The sequence below is a fragment of the Pseudopipra pipra genome, chromosome 2 (genome assembly GCF_036250125.1).
Source record: "Pseudopipra pipra isolate bDixPip1 chromosome 2, bDixPip1.hap1, whole genome shotgun sequence".
Classification (NCBI taxonomy): domain Eukaryota; kingdom Metazoa; phylum Chordata; class Aves; order Passeriformes; family Pipridae; genus Pseudopipra; species Pseudopipra pipra.
This window is the reverse complement of record NC_087550.1, coordinates 114,907,896-114,923,560: the sequence shown is the minus strand read 5'-3', so window position 1 is coordinate 114,923,560 and position 15,665 is coordinate 114,907,896. Positions and strand designations below refer to the sequence as shown.

At 41.7% G+C, this 15,665-nt stretch overlaps 1 protein-coding gene across 6 annotated transcripts in view; it reads right to left on the bottom strand.

The window, feature by feature from the left end:
• Positions 1 to 15,665, bottom strand: part of PRDM15 (PR/SET domain 15) — a 34,199-nt gene that overhangs the window by 9,148 nt on the left and 9,386 nt on the right. For 4 of the 6 annotated variants that reach the window (XM_064647025.1, XM_064647028.1, XM_064647030.1 and 1 more), the window contains exons 4-15: positions 14,601 to 14,754; positions 13,551 to 13,803; positions 12,316 to 12,435; positions 9,995 to 10,093; positions 8,999 to 9,223; positions 7,441 to 7,576; positions 6,182 to 6,363; positions 5,455 to 5,549; positions 4,491 to 4,578; positions 2,868 to 3,035; positions 1,528 to 1,622; positions 289 to 420 (exon numbers count right to left, since the gene is read on the bottom strand). In XM_064647025.1, coding sequence (XP_064503095.1) covers positions 289 to 420; positions 1,528 to 1,622; positions 2,868 to 3,035; positions 4,491 to 4,578; positions 5,455 to 5,549; positions 6,182 to 6,363; positions 7,441 to 7,576; positions 8,999 to 9,223; positions 9,995 to 10,093; positions 12,316 to 12,435; positions 13,551 to 13,803; positions 14,601 to 14,754 — 1,747 coding nt within the window. The remainder of the gene's footprint in view (positions 1 to 288; positions 421 to 1,527; positions 1,623 to 2,867; positions 3,036 to 4,490; positions 4,579 to 5,454; positions 5,550 to 6,181; positions 6,364 to 7,440; positions 7,577 to 8,998; positions 9,224 to 9,994; positions 10,094 to 12,315; positions 12,436 to 13,550; positions 13,804 to 14,600; positions 14,755 to 15,665) is intronic. The other 2 variants (XM_064647027.1, XM_064647029.1) reach the window with 2 other exon arrangements.

The following is a 15,665-nucleotide window of genomic DNA, read 5'->3' as shown; positions in this document are numbered from 1 at the left end:
ATCCTCCTGCTTCATTCAATCCAGGTCAACAAAGTTCTTCTGTCCATGACTACACAACGAATAACTTAATTAATTTTTTTATTCAAACAAATAGTATTAATTTTTTGTGTGTGTAAAGGGAACTTTAATGTAAAGAGACTCGACTGGTACAGCATTACATCTATAAAAGGATCTTTATGACAACCACTGAGTGATACAATTCCCCTTCAGTTCAATCCCTTACAATTCAGTGATAACCTAGTTATTTCAGAACAATCTGCCTCTTCTAGTTAAATATTAACACAATACCTTAAAATGGACATGAATATGATCCCTCAACACATCCACCCTGAAAAATTTACGTCCACAGATTTCACAAGTGTACTTCTTGTCTCCATGTGTTAGAAGGTGTTTGTTCATGTTGCTCCTACATGAAAATACCTAAAAGCAAAGAAGGAAGGAAGGGATGAAGGGGTTTTGGACAATGTCCAGCAGTTCTTTGTAATTTATCCAATGAAGAGCACAGAATATATTTACTGTCTTTTTGATTCATTCTGGCCAGAAACATGTAGGATCTCCTGTTAGCCACCCAGCAGGCTACCTTAGAAACTGCTGGCATGGCAAAATCCAGGGGCAAAGTTCCAAGGAACTGACTGAAACTGGCCATTCATCAGAGATGGACTTCCAAAAAAGCTGCAGCAGAACTACATAGGGTAGAATTAGAAATATTTAGAGTGTCTTTTGAATCATGAATGTTCCACCTGTCTACAAAAAGATATATGCACAAAATCTGCCTTGATTGATATGTAACACATCCAAAGCATCAAATCCAGAGGTCTACACACCAGCTTAAGAGCTGCTCAGGTACATTTTGCACCATGAATCATTAACCATTTATAAAATCACTAGTTAAACCCACACTCTCTGTGATAACAGCAACTTAAGATCATGAGTGCTAAAACACCCAAATGCAACAATGCCATTACTGTGCTATGAGTTCACTTTGATTCCTAGTGGAAAATGATTCCCAATGCACACAGTCAACTCCAGCTGTTTACATTCTGGCAGAAAAACTCCACTTTAAATAACCTAAGCCATGAGATTTCACTGACACACACAGGGGCCATGTGTGACACTCCACGTTGTGCTGCATGTCCTGAAAAAAGGTCTTGCCTGAACTTTAGTTTTTGTTCTTTTCTTTGTCCTAACAGCTCCCACCATCACAGTGGGCTTGGATACAATGGAGCTACGGCTGTTTAAAGAGCAATGTCTTGACTGGACTCCACAACCTCCCTGGGCAGGCTGTTCCAGTGCTCTGCCACCCTCAGTGGAAAGAAGTTCTTCCTCATGTTGAGGTGGAACTTCTTGTGTTTTAATTTACGGCCGTTGCTCCTCGTCCTATCACCGAAGAGAGTCTGGCACCATCCTCTGACACCCACCTTGGAGATATCTGTATGTATTGATGAAATCCCCCCTCAGCCTTCTCTTCTCTAGACTAAACTGTGGTATCCTTGGAGCTACAGTGCAGACCTGGCCACACACACCCACCTTCCCACACACGGGGCATCCCGAAGGCTCCTTCTTGTAGCGAACCATGTTCTCCGTGCTGTGCTCAAAGTCTTCTCTTTTCACACGCCTCACCCCTTCACAGAACAGTCCCCATCAAAAAAACAAAACAAAAAAATAAACCATGGTTTTCCACTCCAATCTGCATGCCCTCTCAGGGGAGTACTGGGGAGAAGAGTGAAACACTGGGGAGGCCCTCGATGCAGGATTTAATTGATAACAAAAGGATGATTTCTAAATTAAAAGTGTCTTAAGAATATAAAAGCAGTCTCCCAAAGTGATGTGCTATGGCTTATTGGTTATTACACCAACCGTAAAGTGTCTGAAAACAGACATTTGTTGTCAACACCAGGAAACAGGCAGATCTAGTAGGCCGTGGTACTTCAATCAAACATTTGCACTAAGAAGAGGGAGAGGAGGGAGAGTCTCTAAGAAGAGGCAACAATTCAGCATCAGCTTTAATGCTCAGTGAGGATTTCAGACCTCTTTCCCTGCTCCTTTTAAGAGGACAGAGGGCTCCAGCTCTTCTGTGACAGCTAAACATGAGACACTTGGCCATTGCCATTCAGCCCCTTGTCCTCTGGCTCTCCTCTGGTTCATGACAAAAGGTCTGAATCACAAAAAGAGCCAGTGACAATCAGCTATGCCCCAAACACAAAATTAGACAATCTGGCTGTTCGTTTTAAATCACCTTTGGTTTTAACAAACAAAGGCATTTTAATACATATTTAGCAATCTATGAAGTTTTTCCAGTCTTTCAGTACCTATAACATCCTTAGATGCTTGAGATTCTGAACAGCAAACTCTCATAATCTCATTCTTATATATTCTCAAGTGTTTGAAAGATAACATCCCACAGCATCCCATTGATACTATATTTATATAGTAGCCACTTACAGTTGTACATGGCAAGTTAATTCTCTGCCTTCAGATTTTCGAGTTACCACACAATTTTTTAAAAAACTCAAACAGAATTCAAATCATAATTAAAATCAGCTAGTCTAAACTACTGCTTAACAAGCCAAGCAGCTTTCACATGACTGTTAGTAGCACTGGATTCAATCACATGAGGCTGAAAAAAAAGGCAGGTGCATCTCCTAGAAAGTTTTTCACACAATTAGACAACTCCCCTGCAGGATCCATGACTATTATTTTTAATAAATGTCACATTTTGCTTAAACTTGCTACTCTGGATCAGGTAACTGACAATAAAATAAAAAGCTACCATTCAGAAGAATCTAATGCACACAATCATTTCCCTAACTTTCTCACCTCTACTGCTGTTTGAGAGTAATAATTAGGTTGATCTGCAGTAAACTTACCTCCCAAGTGTCTTCTTTGATGGTCTAGCATGATATCCCTCCTGTAGAACATCTTATTGCAGATTTCACATGCAAACTTCTTATCCCCGTGCTTCTTCTTGTGTTTTGAAAGGTTGCTGTTTGTAGAAAAGAATCTGAAACACATCTCACACTGGAAAGTCTTGTCATCTGTAAGCAAAAGAAACCATGCAGAGCTCTTTATAGATGAACAGAGGCTTTGTATGCTTCTGAGGCAGGTAGTTCTTTTGTTCATCATTGCATGGGTTGAGGAGGGAAATGCAAAAGCATGTGTGTTTCTTTAAATTTATTTTTTTTCAAAGGTAATAAATATATACGATGCTAACCTGAACGTGGAATCTAGCATTTTAACTTCCTCACATGGGATATTTCCACTGTGGTCTAGCATACACTAAAATGAAGTTTTGGAGTGGATTCTGTTACAACTGATTCGAATATTTAGTGTTGGTACAATCACTAAACAGAGCAACAGTCAACCACAGCTGTGTCTAAGCACCAGAATATTTCTGTCAGCATTGGCTCCTGACACCAGCCAGTACAGAACACTCCAGAATACAGTATAAAACCTCAAAAATATACCATCACACGACAATAGGCCTGTGAGGAATTTGTTTTGTACTCAGTAGTTGAGACTGTTCTTGCAACACAAAAACATGGTCCTGTAGAGAGACTCTGTCAGTGCTGCAACAATCCCAAAGAAGTTACAATTTGATGCCCTGAAGAATAGAGAAAACTTTGACCTTTTCAGTCAAAGGTTTGACTCGATGATCTTGGAGGTCTTTTCCAGCCTTAATGATTCTGTGATTCTATTCTATGAAAAACTGCTGCTTGTATTGGTCAGCTCAGAGGGAAAATGAGCTGCTGTCCCTGAATAAACAGAATACTGAGGTTACTTGGCACTACTTTCCATTCTGCACAAAGCTGAGGTTTTATACAAGCTGCACCCTCTGAAAGGAAATGAGAAACCCTGCTTTGAATGGTGCTCTAAGGGGCAGTTACCTGGGGGATTCTGGACTGACAGTTATGGTGGGTCCACAAAAGTAAACCAGGATGTTATTTTTTAAGCATAGGATCACCCAGCATAAATAATATGAGTAATCACAAGGGATGGCTATGGGAGAAAAGGTTCTAGTGACATTAAGAGACACTATTGCAAGTATAAAACGTGAAAAATCTGAATAAAACTGAAATTCCAGAAAACTACAACTATCACTAGTACTGATCCCCTTTCCAGTTCCTCTGTTTCAGAGAAATGAGGTGGAACTTAGTTTCAGGAAAGAAAATCAAACAGAGATGGTGACAGGTTATGTGTGAACATACAAATGAAATACCAGTGAGGGTATTAGACAAGTGAGCAGGAGATACTAAACAAAGCAGTACCTAACTGCACATGTTGCTCTACGGATTATTGGTTACACTTTTCTTATCAAAAAACCTTTTTTTTTTTTTTGAGGGAAACAGGACAGTTTGTTTCTTGTGATGATGGTGATAAAAACCTAAATTCCTACTGCCCTTCTGTAGTTTCTGTGCTGAGATGGATTTGTGCACATCTCCCCAAAATGGAGTAGAGATGCCAGAGGAAGTGGAACAGTTATCCATTCTCACCTGTCCTGCAGTTATGGAATTCCAGTGCACTCTCTACCCGAAAGGCCTTTTCACACGTGGTGCATTTGTACCTGTACTCACTGTCAACCTGAGGATTGCAAACAGGAAGAGTTTAAGTTGGGGAAAAATCCAAGTCATGTCTGACAGAGAAATTCTAAATCTCAACTATTTTTTCAGCTTTCTGTCTTTTCCAATTTTTATTCCTTCAAGAGGACATTTAAATACACACTAATGCAAAATTCTGATGCTGTGTCATCCTGCCATGTTCCTACATCTGAGCTATTAAAAAAAAAGGCCATATAGCTACTATGTTCATGTCACAGCCTTCCTGATAACCACCCAGTCCAACACAGAGACAGAATGTTTGGGAAATAAGATGTGATCTGACTCATCCTCCAGAACAGATGGCAGCAATCTGAGAGCTAAGAACCTTGATGCCAAGCAGAAAAGGGAATATTCACTAATAAGGTGCCACTATAGGTGTGTTATTAATATTCCTATGGCAGCAGCACCAAAAGGCCCTCACCAATAGGCAAAGTTCACACTCTGCCCAGAGCTCACACATTAAAGGACACTACAGGTGGTGATAAATGAAAAACACAGGCAAACAAGACTGGAACAGTCCTATTTAGTACAATAAATTCAAGTCAGATCTCACCTCTATTGCATCCAGGTCTAGCTAACTCCAGCTTGTCTTGCTGTAACTGATGCCTGGAAGCAACTTTCTATATGAAATTTGGATATGGAAAAGGGTTTGTACGTGCTCAAAAGCACGTCCACACTTAGCAAATTCATCAAGCAGAAGATGTTACCTCTCCCCTATCAGTCTTGTCTCACTCCCATGGGATCCCTGCTCACATGGAACTGACCCAAGCTGCCCAGCTGGCACCTGGAATATCACTGTACCTTCCCACCCAACCTCAGCAAGAGACCAAGAGTCATTTCCAGGGTCATTTCCACTCACTTCATTTCTGCTGTGCTTGTATGAAACGTGCTGCTTCAAGCTCTCCTTCCTGCTGAACAGCTTTGCACATTCCTCACATTTAAATAGTTTGTCACCTGAGGGGATCAATCAAGATAAAAGGACAGTAGTCAGTGATTGATTATAACCATCTCCAAGCAAGACAGGAGAAATCAAAGCACAGGCAAACTGCAAACAAACAGGCTAGTGATGAAAAACAGTAATTCAGGAGATCTAAATAGTGGATTTTAACCATTTCCAACGATTTTGTTAAGCTCCCCCACCCTTTTTCGGTGATTATTTTTCAAGGAACCCTTAGAATAGGACACAGACCCCTGGAACTGCAGATCACAAGCTAAAAAGCACTCAGCTGGCATTTACACAGCTCTGTTACCCATGTGCCTGTGAAGGTGGAGGTGATATATATATATGTATATATTTTAAGGCAAGAATAGCTTTGGAATAAACAGTGCATCCTTGCCCTTACTTAAAAGATGTACTCAATTCAAATTTTAAATACTCTAGCTTCAACTTTCAGCTGTTACCTTCTCATGCTTTGGTCTGCATAACTAAAAGAGTTTCCTAGAGAGAGTTAAGAGAAGGAAAAAATGAAAAATAGCTCTCTTATAGCTACGTATCCCAATATATAAAATATCCCAGCTATTTTACTCAAAGGTGGAAGCAACAAGAGACAAAATGAATCCCCAAGTGAGGTGAAGAGCAAACCCACCATGAGAACGGATGTGCCTGCTGAGGTTGCTGCTGTTCTGGAAGATCTTACTGCAGATACTGCACTGATAGACCCGCTTGTGCTCCCCAAGCTGCTTTATCAGCTTCCGCCGTATCCTGTGTCTACTAGAGAGAATTAAACTTCTTTTGAGGGACATGGTGTTTTGGTGATGAGCAAACCTACTGGATCAGAGAAAAAGGCAGGGACTGAAAGGTATCCCACAGGTTGCAAGAGAGTTCCACCAGCTGGCAGAAGCTGGAGGAGTGTTAATGCTCAGCTCCTGGCAGGAGAGAGGGAGGGAGGGAGCCTGGATGGAGCTTCCTCAATGCCAAGGTGCCCCCCCTGGCCACCCCCTGGAAGCAGCAGATGCCAGAGTGTGTCTCATTCCAAATTATCTTCACCCAGCATGAACAAGGCAAAAAGCAGCAGCAGATTCTCTTTGCAGCCCCCCTCAGAGGAACAGCAAGGATCTGTTCTGCTCACCCTCTGAAAACATCAGTGCTATTTCAGCTTGGAAACCTTGGCAGTTCCCAGGCAAAAGGCATTGCCAGGCAGCAGCACTGTGCTATTTCCCAGCACAACCACACTCTGAAATGCATTTTCTGTGTCTGCTAAGAACTTTAATATATAGCATTACTAGCTAATTTTGAAAAATCGAGTGCTTTATTATAAAAAAAAATAATTCAAGAGGCCAATTTTACTAAGACAAAAAGACACAAAAGAATCCAAATTAATCAAACGATACTTAAGAGTCTCCCTGAGGTTCTGTTATACCTAAGTTTTCCCCTCCCACTGCTCTAAATCTGAAGTATCACACAAAACCAACATGAGGTCATTCATGAGTTAAGATGACAAGCAAGACTGAATAATAATAATAACAGTTAGCAAATTGTATTTTTTTAGCAAAAATTTCTTTGCCTGTCTTATCACCAACATTCAATGGGAGTAATATTTCACCTTGCAGCTGCAGGAGGCTTTTGGAATCACACTGAATAAAAGCAGCACTGTGATGGAAAATGAAATTCTCGTTTATGTTCCAAAATTCTACCACCAATATCACACCATCTTCCAGTGCACAGGCCAATCTTTGTGGCACTCAAAAATCAGCTCTTATAGCAGCAGCAGCAGCAGTAGCACCATCACACAATTTTATGCTGATAAAAAAGAGCATCTGTGGGCCCAGAAATCTAGCAGAGCTGCTACATGCTACATAATCTTAATTAAACCCAAGAGGAAACCGTGCATCCCAGAACACTTACTTTGTCACTGAACTGATGCTATTTGTGGTGCTAGGCATCTTTCCTAAAACCAAATCCATAATCCTCTCCTCTGCAGGTGGAGGCAGGGCTAGCTCTTCTGGAGGGAGCTCAGTTACAATGTCAGCCACATGTTCCACTGCAAACACACCATAAAAATACAGCATTAATGTGGATAGCTAGAAATACAACCTCAAATGTAGAATTTGTAACAAGATGTGGCAATGGACAAATTAATTGTCTGCAAACACGTTCACAGAATCATAAAACAGGGTGGGCTGGAAGGGAGCCTTAAAGGTCATCTAGCCCAATCCCCCTGCCATGGGCAGGAAGGTCTCTCACTAGACCACGTTGCTCAGAGCCCTGACCAAACTGCCCTTGAATGTTTCCAGGGATGGGCATCCACCACCTCTCTGAGCAACCTATTCCAGTGTTTCACCACCCTCATTGCAAAAAATTTCTTCCTTATATTTAATCTAAACTGTCCTTTTGGTTTAAAGCCATTCCGCCCTTGTCTTGTCACACAGGCCCTGCTAAAAGGTCTGTTCCCATCTCTCTTACAGGACTCCTTTAGGCACTGGAAGGGGCTCTCAGGTCTCCCTGGAGCCTTCTACTTCTCCAGGATGAACAACCCCAGGTCTCTCAGCCTGTCTTTACAGGGGAGGTCTTTGCAGGCCTCCTCTGGACCCAATCCAAGAGCTCCATGTCCTTCCTGTGCTGAGGAGCCCAGAGCTGGATGCAGCACTCCAGGTAGGGTCTCGTGAGGGCAGAGAAGAGGGTCAGAACCACCTCCCTCGAGGGCAGCCCAGGACATGGCTGTTTTCTGAGCTGTCAGCACACTCTGCTGGCTCATGTCCAGCCTCTCACCCACCAGCATCCACAAGCCCTTCTCAGATGGGCTGCCCTCAATCCCTTCATCCCCCAGCCTGTTCTAAGACCACCACCTTGCACTTGGCCTTGTTGAGCCTCACGAGGTTCCAAATGTTATTTGTCAGTGACAAATAATGGATTGCTAACAAGTCACTTCCAGGTCAGAGCAAGTGGTTGCTGAATGACAAGATGTAGCCAAAATCTAATAGGGAGATCTAATTTCTTACCTTTCCACCTGTCACTAAAAGGTCAGTTGCCCATGCATTGTAAAATTTCCTACTAGAACTTCCCTTCAAGGAAGATAATGCCCTGAAAAAGGCCTCTTTCAAGAATAAACCTTAAGGTCAAGAGGAAGATGTCTCCTCTTGAGAGGGAAGATACTTTCTCTCCTGTTCCTCCCTGCAGAAAGCAAGGCAGGTCTCATAAACCTGTGTTTCTCTGGGCCTCTCTATTACTAAAATCATCACAGGAGAATGCAGGCAATCTAAATGTAGGTCCTGCAACATCCAGCACAGACAAGGCCCTTGGAGATAATTAACAAAGCCTGTTAATTGTCTGCTTTGCTGGTCTAACTAAAAACCTCCGTCTTGTCTCTGTGCTACTTTCTAGGTCTTCCTGAGAAGGCATCAATACAGATGTATGAGTGGATACATTCCTTAACACTTTCTCATTTTCTTAAGTTCTGTTTCACCTGCAGGATCTTTCTCTTCATCAACGACAAGAGGTGCTTCTGCTTTTGGTGTTTTGGCCTTTCTCCCCCTCCTGGCCTTTCTCCTGGAGTCTGTGCTGGCACTGGCTGCATCACTGGGCTCTGGCTGCTCCGTGGGGGGAGCCTCTGCTGCCTTCTCTGCCACAGCATCATTTGGGCTGGGCTGGGGGGCACCTTTGGCTTGTTCCAGGTGACTCAGCAAGTGCTCTGGGTGGATGGGAAAGAACAAGAGAGTAAGGAGGAAAGAAACTGTCATGAAATAGTCCAATGGATCCAGCTGAAGCCCATCTATCAGGTTCATCTCTCTTTGCAGAGACTCAAATTATTTCAAAACCAGTCCCAATACTTTCCTAAATAAAAGCATATCATTTATTAAACATTTACACAATTACAGGGACTGAATTTTTTAGGAGATTTGTTGGATATCACTGTTGTGATATCCAGTAAGGTTGTGCATACTAATAACAGGTATGTTTTTCCAAATGCCCAAGTTATTTAGGGGCTAAGCCCCCTTTTCAAAAACAATTCATTGAATGGTCAGAGCTTCTAAATATTTTTTTTTAAAACTGCATAATATAGCTGCAAACAAAATGCAGAAAAAAAAAGTATTTCATTACCTTTACTAAATATGTGCCATAAATATCAGACAGAAAATATTACGAAGTATAAGCTGGCATCACTGACAGCTGCTCATGCAGCTCCCCATCCTTGATTTTCCTGACAGTCACATGTCATCCTCTAAACGAGTTTTATTTCTTCTAGATTCAAGAATAAAGTTGTTTGCCCACAGACTGACCACTCACATCCAAAATATCACACAAAATATCACCTTCCCTGCTACCCTTTTTCTTAAAGGAACACAAAAACTAAAACCTTTATCTTACTGCATCGTGGACTGTCGTGGCTTCGCAGCTGTGGAAGAGCAGAATTCTGCTGATGGTTCTCAGTATTGTCTCATGAATTTCTAGCACTTCTTACCTGTCAGCAGCTGAGGCTCCTGGAAAGCAGATGAACACACTTTACACATCCACTGGCTGGGCTTTGCTTCTGCTGTTCCACTGCCTTCCGGAGTGTTCACTAAATCACAGCAAGAAGAAACACTGAAAAGCCTTGGAAAGGGAAAGGTGGTAAATCCCTGTGGCTTTATTTATCTTGCAATACCTCCCTGAGTATCACAGGTTACAATTTAAGCGGTATAAAAGGCCCATGGGGATCAGCTGGGATCACTTCAGGGTTTTCCAAACAGGAACATTTGAAACACCAGAAGATACTAAATGATGCCAGGAGAGAGTATCAGTGCTCTTGTAAAGCCCTGAGGGCTCCTTTTTCACTTTCTAAGAACTGTGTTTATAAAAGTCATGATATAATGCAATTTTTAGCACCTTTAAAACTGGAGTTACCAGTGCTCTTCTGGGTCAGCTGAGGAAAGAAGCAGGAGAAGCCTCCTTGTTCTCTGTGAAGAGCATTGCAGAGTAAGAACATTTGGATTAATGGAAGTAAGTGTGAGAACAATGAAAACCTGGATTTGAGCAGTTCCATTAATCAAATGTGCTATGAAACCACCATATTAATGTTTTAATTTAATGTTTTTTCAAGTTCAGGCCAGATAGCGAAAATAAAGAAAAAATTAGAGGGAAAATGGAACTGGAATGAAAAAGACAAAAAAAGAGGAAAATGGTTACTCTGTTCACAGTCCATTGTATTTTAGTCCTTGAATAATGTGTCTGAATTTGTCAAGAGGATCCAATAAATCTGGACCAATTCAGAGATTTTTTTGGCTCACACAAAGCTGAATATTCCACAGTGTACAATACTCCCTCAGAGGAGGAGGATCACACTGAAGTTTGGGTAAGTAAATGGCAGCACAGGGAATTCAAACTGTGCTTCAGTTTCTGCCACAGATTTCCTGGATGATCATCAGTAGGTCAGTTCATCTCTCTCTGCCTGAGAACCCCATCTGTGAGGGGACAATAAAGTTCTTCCTCCTTTTCAGTGTTGGCTCTTAAACCATAATAACAGACTCTCTGAGGCAGAGGCTGTTCCCTGCTACGAGTTATGCTCAACATTCTGCACTACAGGGGTGTGATCTCATCCATGCTGTAATAAATAAATAAATAAGAAATTACTAGATAGTACAGCAACAGAAATTCCTTCTTCACAGGGTACATAAAGAACTTCCTGAGAGCTCTGTCCAGGAGGACAAAACCAGCAAATCTAAACCCCAAGATTCCGCATAGCTTAATTTTCCCTGACTCTGCACTTCCCTTGCTCCTCAGCTGCCTCAAGCAGTAAGCCCAGAAACCCTAGTTGTGCTCTGGTTCGTCAGGAAGAGTCAGGTCTTGTTTAAGTTCCCACTTCCTCAGGCTTCCAGGGAGGCTTCAGGGCAACGTGGTTTACTTGGAACCACAGATCTGTCAGTTGGCAACTGCTTTGCATGACTTGAGGCAAACAGTCAGAATCAAAAGGAGAATATTTTGGTTTGGAAGCACCAAAACACAACATCAGTGTGAACACTTTAGGGTTCCCAAAATACAACAGGCAGCATTTTGTTTCTGTTGAAGTTGGACTTTCAGACAGCAGGATGAAGGATGTGAGAGGGGCTGTTCAAATTCTTCATAATTTACCCCCAGAAAAATCAGTAATGCCAAGCTCAAAGACAGCTTCCCAGTCAACTTCCCATTTTTAGCTGTGACAGTATCCAAGAGGAACAAATGGATCCTCTAAAGAATCAATTTGTACACATCTGCAACAACTCTCCTCCTGGCTACTTTTAGTATTAATAAGCAAAACTTAGGAAAGTGACCTTTTAAAGAACAGGCCCAGAATGTTTTTTTTTGATCCTGATCTCCACACTAGGTACTCTAATTGTCCTATTTCCTCAGCCATATGTTCTTTGCCAAGAGTATGTGTATTATTTATAAATTCATTTAAATTTGAGTCCCTGTAATCCAGAACAGTCTCAACATGAATAGGCTTCTGGTATTATTGTAATTTGGGGATGGCCAGTATTTTTGTAATTTCCAAACTGTTCTTACACCTACCCAACAGTGTCATGTTTTCTTCTGGAACCTGATCATTTGAACTGTTACACTTTGCACAGGGAGTCTGAAGATTTTCTTTAGGATTGCCTCCACCCATGAAAACTAAAAGAAAAATCCAGACTTTCAAATCCTCTCTAAATTAATATTTGCTGTAAGTTATATAACCATATATATACAATTATATACATAGAACTGTTAGACCTAAGAGCTCTGTAGATCTGCTCTCTACCTCCTTAAAAACACTGTAATTTTGCCTACCTGCTGGATCAGCTGCTGATATGCTGGATTTCTTCGTTTTTTTATGGGGTAAGACAGCAGAAGGTTTTGAAGAGACCTTATTCCCTTCTTTATCAGATTCCATCACTGCCAAGCACACATCTGTGAAGAGGAAAAACAGTTCATCTTCTTTACTTTCCAGACCTTTTGATTCTCTTGCTCTGTGCTGAGAGCAGTAACCATAGTCGTGGTGGTTTGAAACAACCACAAAGTCAAAAAGTTTTACTCTGTAGCAGGCCTGCAAATAAACATTCTCATGTAAAATTTTAACCAGGACATTCTTATACCTGAATCTCATGCAATGTGCCTTTAATATTTTGGAGTATACAGTGAAAGTGCTGAACAGAAAGAGCAGGACATACTAAAGCAATATTTTTAAATGCCCATATCCATGCAATAATACATGAACAGGTTAAACTAAAGAGGAAAAAGATGAAACCTCTCAATACCAACCAAAAACATCTCATAATTCAGAAACCTGTTCACTGCAATAATTCAGCTGTAGCACTTGAGATTCTGCTTATGATCAAGATTCAACCATAAAGCTGATGGCAATGGCCTCTCCCCAAGCATTTGTCACCCCAAATTATACTCAGCATAGCAGTAATACCATTCAGGGAACACTCCCAACTCCAGAGCAGGAGGAAAACACCCTTGCAAATAAAGGGGCAGAGGAACAACAGACTTCTGGTAATTCTAATTCAGATTCTAAAAAATCCGCTGCCTTTCTTTCCAATGCACAAACAGTCATGTGGATCTTATTCTAGTGGGTCCCATGTCTTAAGACAAATGTAGTTATTTCAGAACTGTGTAACAGTTTTGTGCAAAACCAAAACACTTTCACTGCAACTGAAGGGGAATGGCTTCCTTAGAAAATCTGCACATATGTTTAGACTTCACTGATACTCGAGTTCCTTTGCCCTTCTACCCAGAAAAACAGAAATGCAACCACCAATTCTTTAGTTAAGAACTATTTATCCAGTTTGTTCACTCTAAAGAGGCTCGATCTCCAACTAGGCCGTCTGTTTTCAAAAACTTGGCTGCACCATGGTGAAGAATCTGTGCTTTCTTCTTGCAGGGTACCCCTGTACGCAGGTTAACCTGACTCAGGGGGCAGAGCCTACTGGATAAACAGCCCTGTCAACTACAACAGCAAGGGACTGTCAGTCCCTGTCAGCACTGGGCCCTTAGGAAGGAAGAAAGGCCCCCACACATACCATTGGCAACACTAGGGACCTGCTTCAGCACTGGCTTTTCCATTTTTTTGGCGTAAAAAGCTGCATACCACACTCGCAGCTCAGTCCCTGGCGGGATATCCTGGCAGGTGGTGAAGTAAATGTCATTGTCATGCTGGAAGGCAGTTAAGTTTTGGTGCTCATACTCGGTGGCCGGTCGCACCATCATCATCCAGTTGCAATCGTCCTCGTTTGTGGTGTCAAAATACACCAGGGGCCCATCCTTCTGGAACACCTACCAAGAAAAACATGTGCATGCAATAAAAACCCCGATAAATAACACAAAGTCAAGGAAGGTTTTTATTTCCTGCTTTTGCAATGGCTTCTTTTCAGTGTACAGCAGAGACAAGGCAAGCCTCAACACTGGCACGAGGCGTGTTTCATTTATCGGTCGCACCTTCAGATGAGTAAGTCTGAGACAGACTACCAGGAGCAGGACGGGAACAAACTGACTTCCTATCCTAAGAGTTCTTGCTACAGCCACCAGTTTCTCATAAAATGGCTGGATATAGGAGGATGGAGTGAAATACGCTGCAAAACACCCATCAGCCCAAGTCATATTCCTAAGTCTTTACTTCTGACTTAGGTATCGTGAAAACTAAGACCGAATTCCATTTTCAGTGTAGCATTTTTCCTGCCAAAACTTGTCAAGAGAGGAATAAAACAAATGCAAGGCAGAAGAAAAAACCCAACTTATTCTGCATGTTCCATAAAGCTAAACAATCCAATTGAAGGGTCTCGTTAACTGCCATAGTTGTTGTCCCTCTTGTATCATCACATGCAGAAGGTGAAAGACAACCAGTTTTGCTGACTATACCTCTTGTAACACTTCAAACACAGAATGATCCACTAGATTGGTTCTTCTGTACCTTGCCCAGAGACTGCTTCTTTAACTCATCCATTACAGAGCACACCTAAAAGATGATCCAAATAATCCCCCTACATACACTTTTTTCCATAGTTTCAGATGGCATAAATCCATCACAGGTAAAACTGAAGCTTTGTTCTCGCTTCTCATGTGCTGTGTCTCACCTTCAGGGGAAAAACTGATTCTTTTTCCACCTTGAGAACTCTCTTGCACTCAAATGGGCCAAACTGGGTGCGTTTCACCAGCTGGGTCAGAGCAAACACTCCTTCAGTCCCATCTTCCAGTTGTCTTATTTCCAAATTAGAAGGCAGAGATGACCTAAAAATTGAAGAGAGACTTAAGAAAAAAATAATTACCCATGGGACAACACTGCAGGAAGAACCCTAGCCAGCACCATCACCAGGGAGAAAGACCCTGGGGGGTTGGTGGGCAGCGAGGTGGACATGAGGTCATGTCCCAGCAGCAAAGGGGGCCAAACACAGCCTGGGTGATTTGGAGGAGCAGCCAACAGATTGAGGCAACTGATTGTTCCCCTCTGCTCTGCACTCATGAGATCCTGATGATTTACTGCCTCCTTTTTTGGGCTCCCAGTATGGGAAAGACATCAAAAACGGGCAAAAGCAGAAGGGACAATATGCATAAAAATGAGTGGTTGAGCATGGATGTTAGTTCTGACTGGAATATCCTGAGGCCTCTTCCCAAATGAATTATCCTACATATCTTTGGTTATGATCATGCTTACTTTAAAAAATAAACTATATCCCTCCCCAAATTAACACTTTATAGACTTATGCAGATCAAAAGCCCTGGAAGTTTCCCATCTGCTTTGTAGATCCCTTATTACAAACACTGATACATTGATCACAAGTGCTTCTGTGCAATGAAGATTATTACTACACAGAATACACAAAGAACATCTTCCCAAAAAAATCATATGACTGGAACCACCGTATTGGTTTTACAGACCCCAAATGCAACTCTGTTTTTTCAGGTCTGTGCTAACAGATGGAAAAGCTAAAAATAATCAGACAGACTACTGACTACAAAAGTTGACACTGGCAGAACTGCTTTAGTGTCTAGATGAAGAGAAATACAAGAAGATAATAGTGATAAGCAAATTAATTGAAAAAAATGTTTTCAGTTTTAAACATAGAATAAGCAATGTTAGAGACAGTGAAGCTCAGGAGATGTTTCTCAACACTTCTTTTATAATCTTTATGGTTTATTCA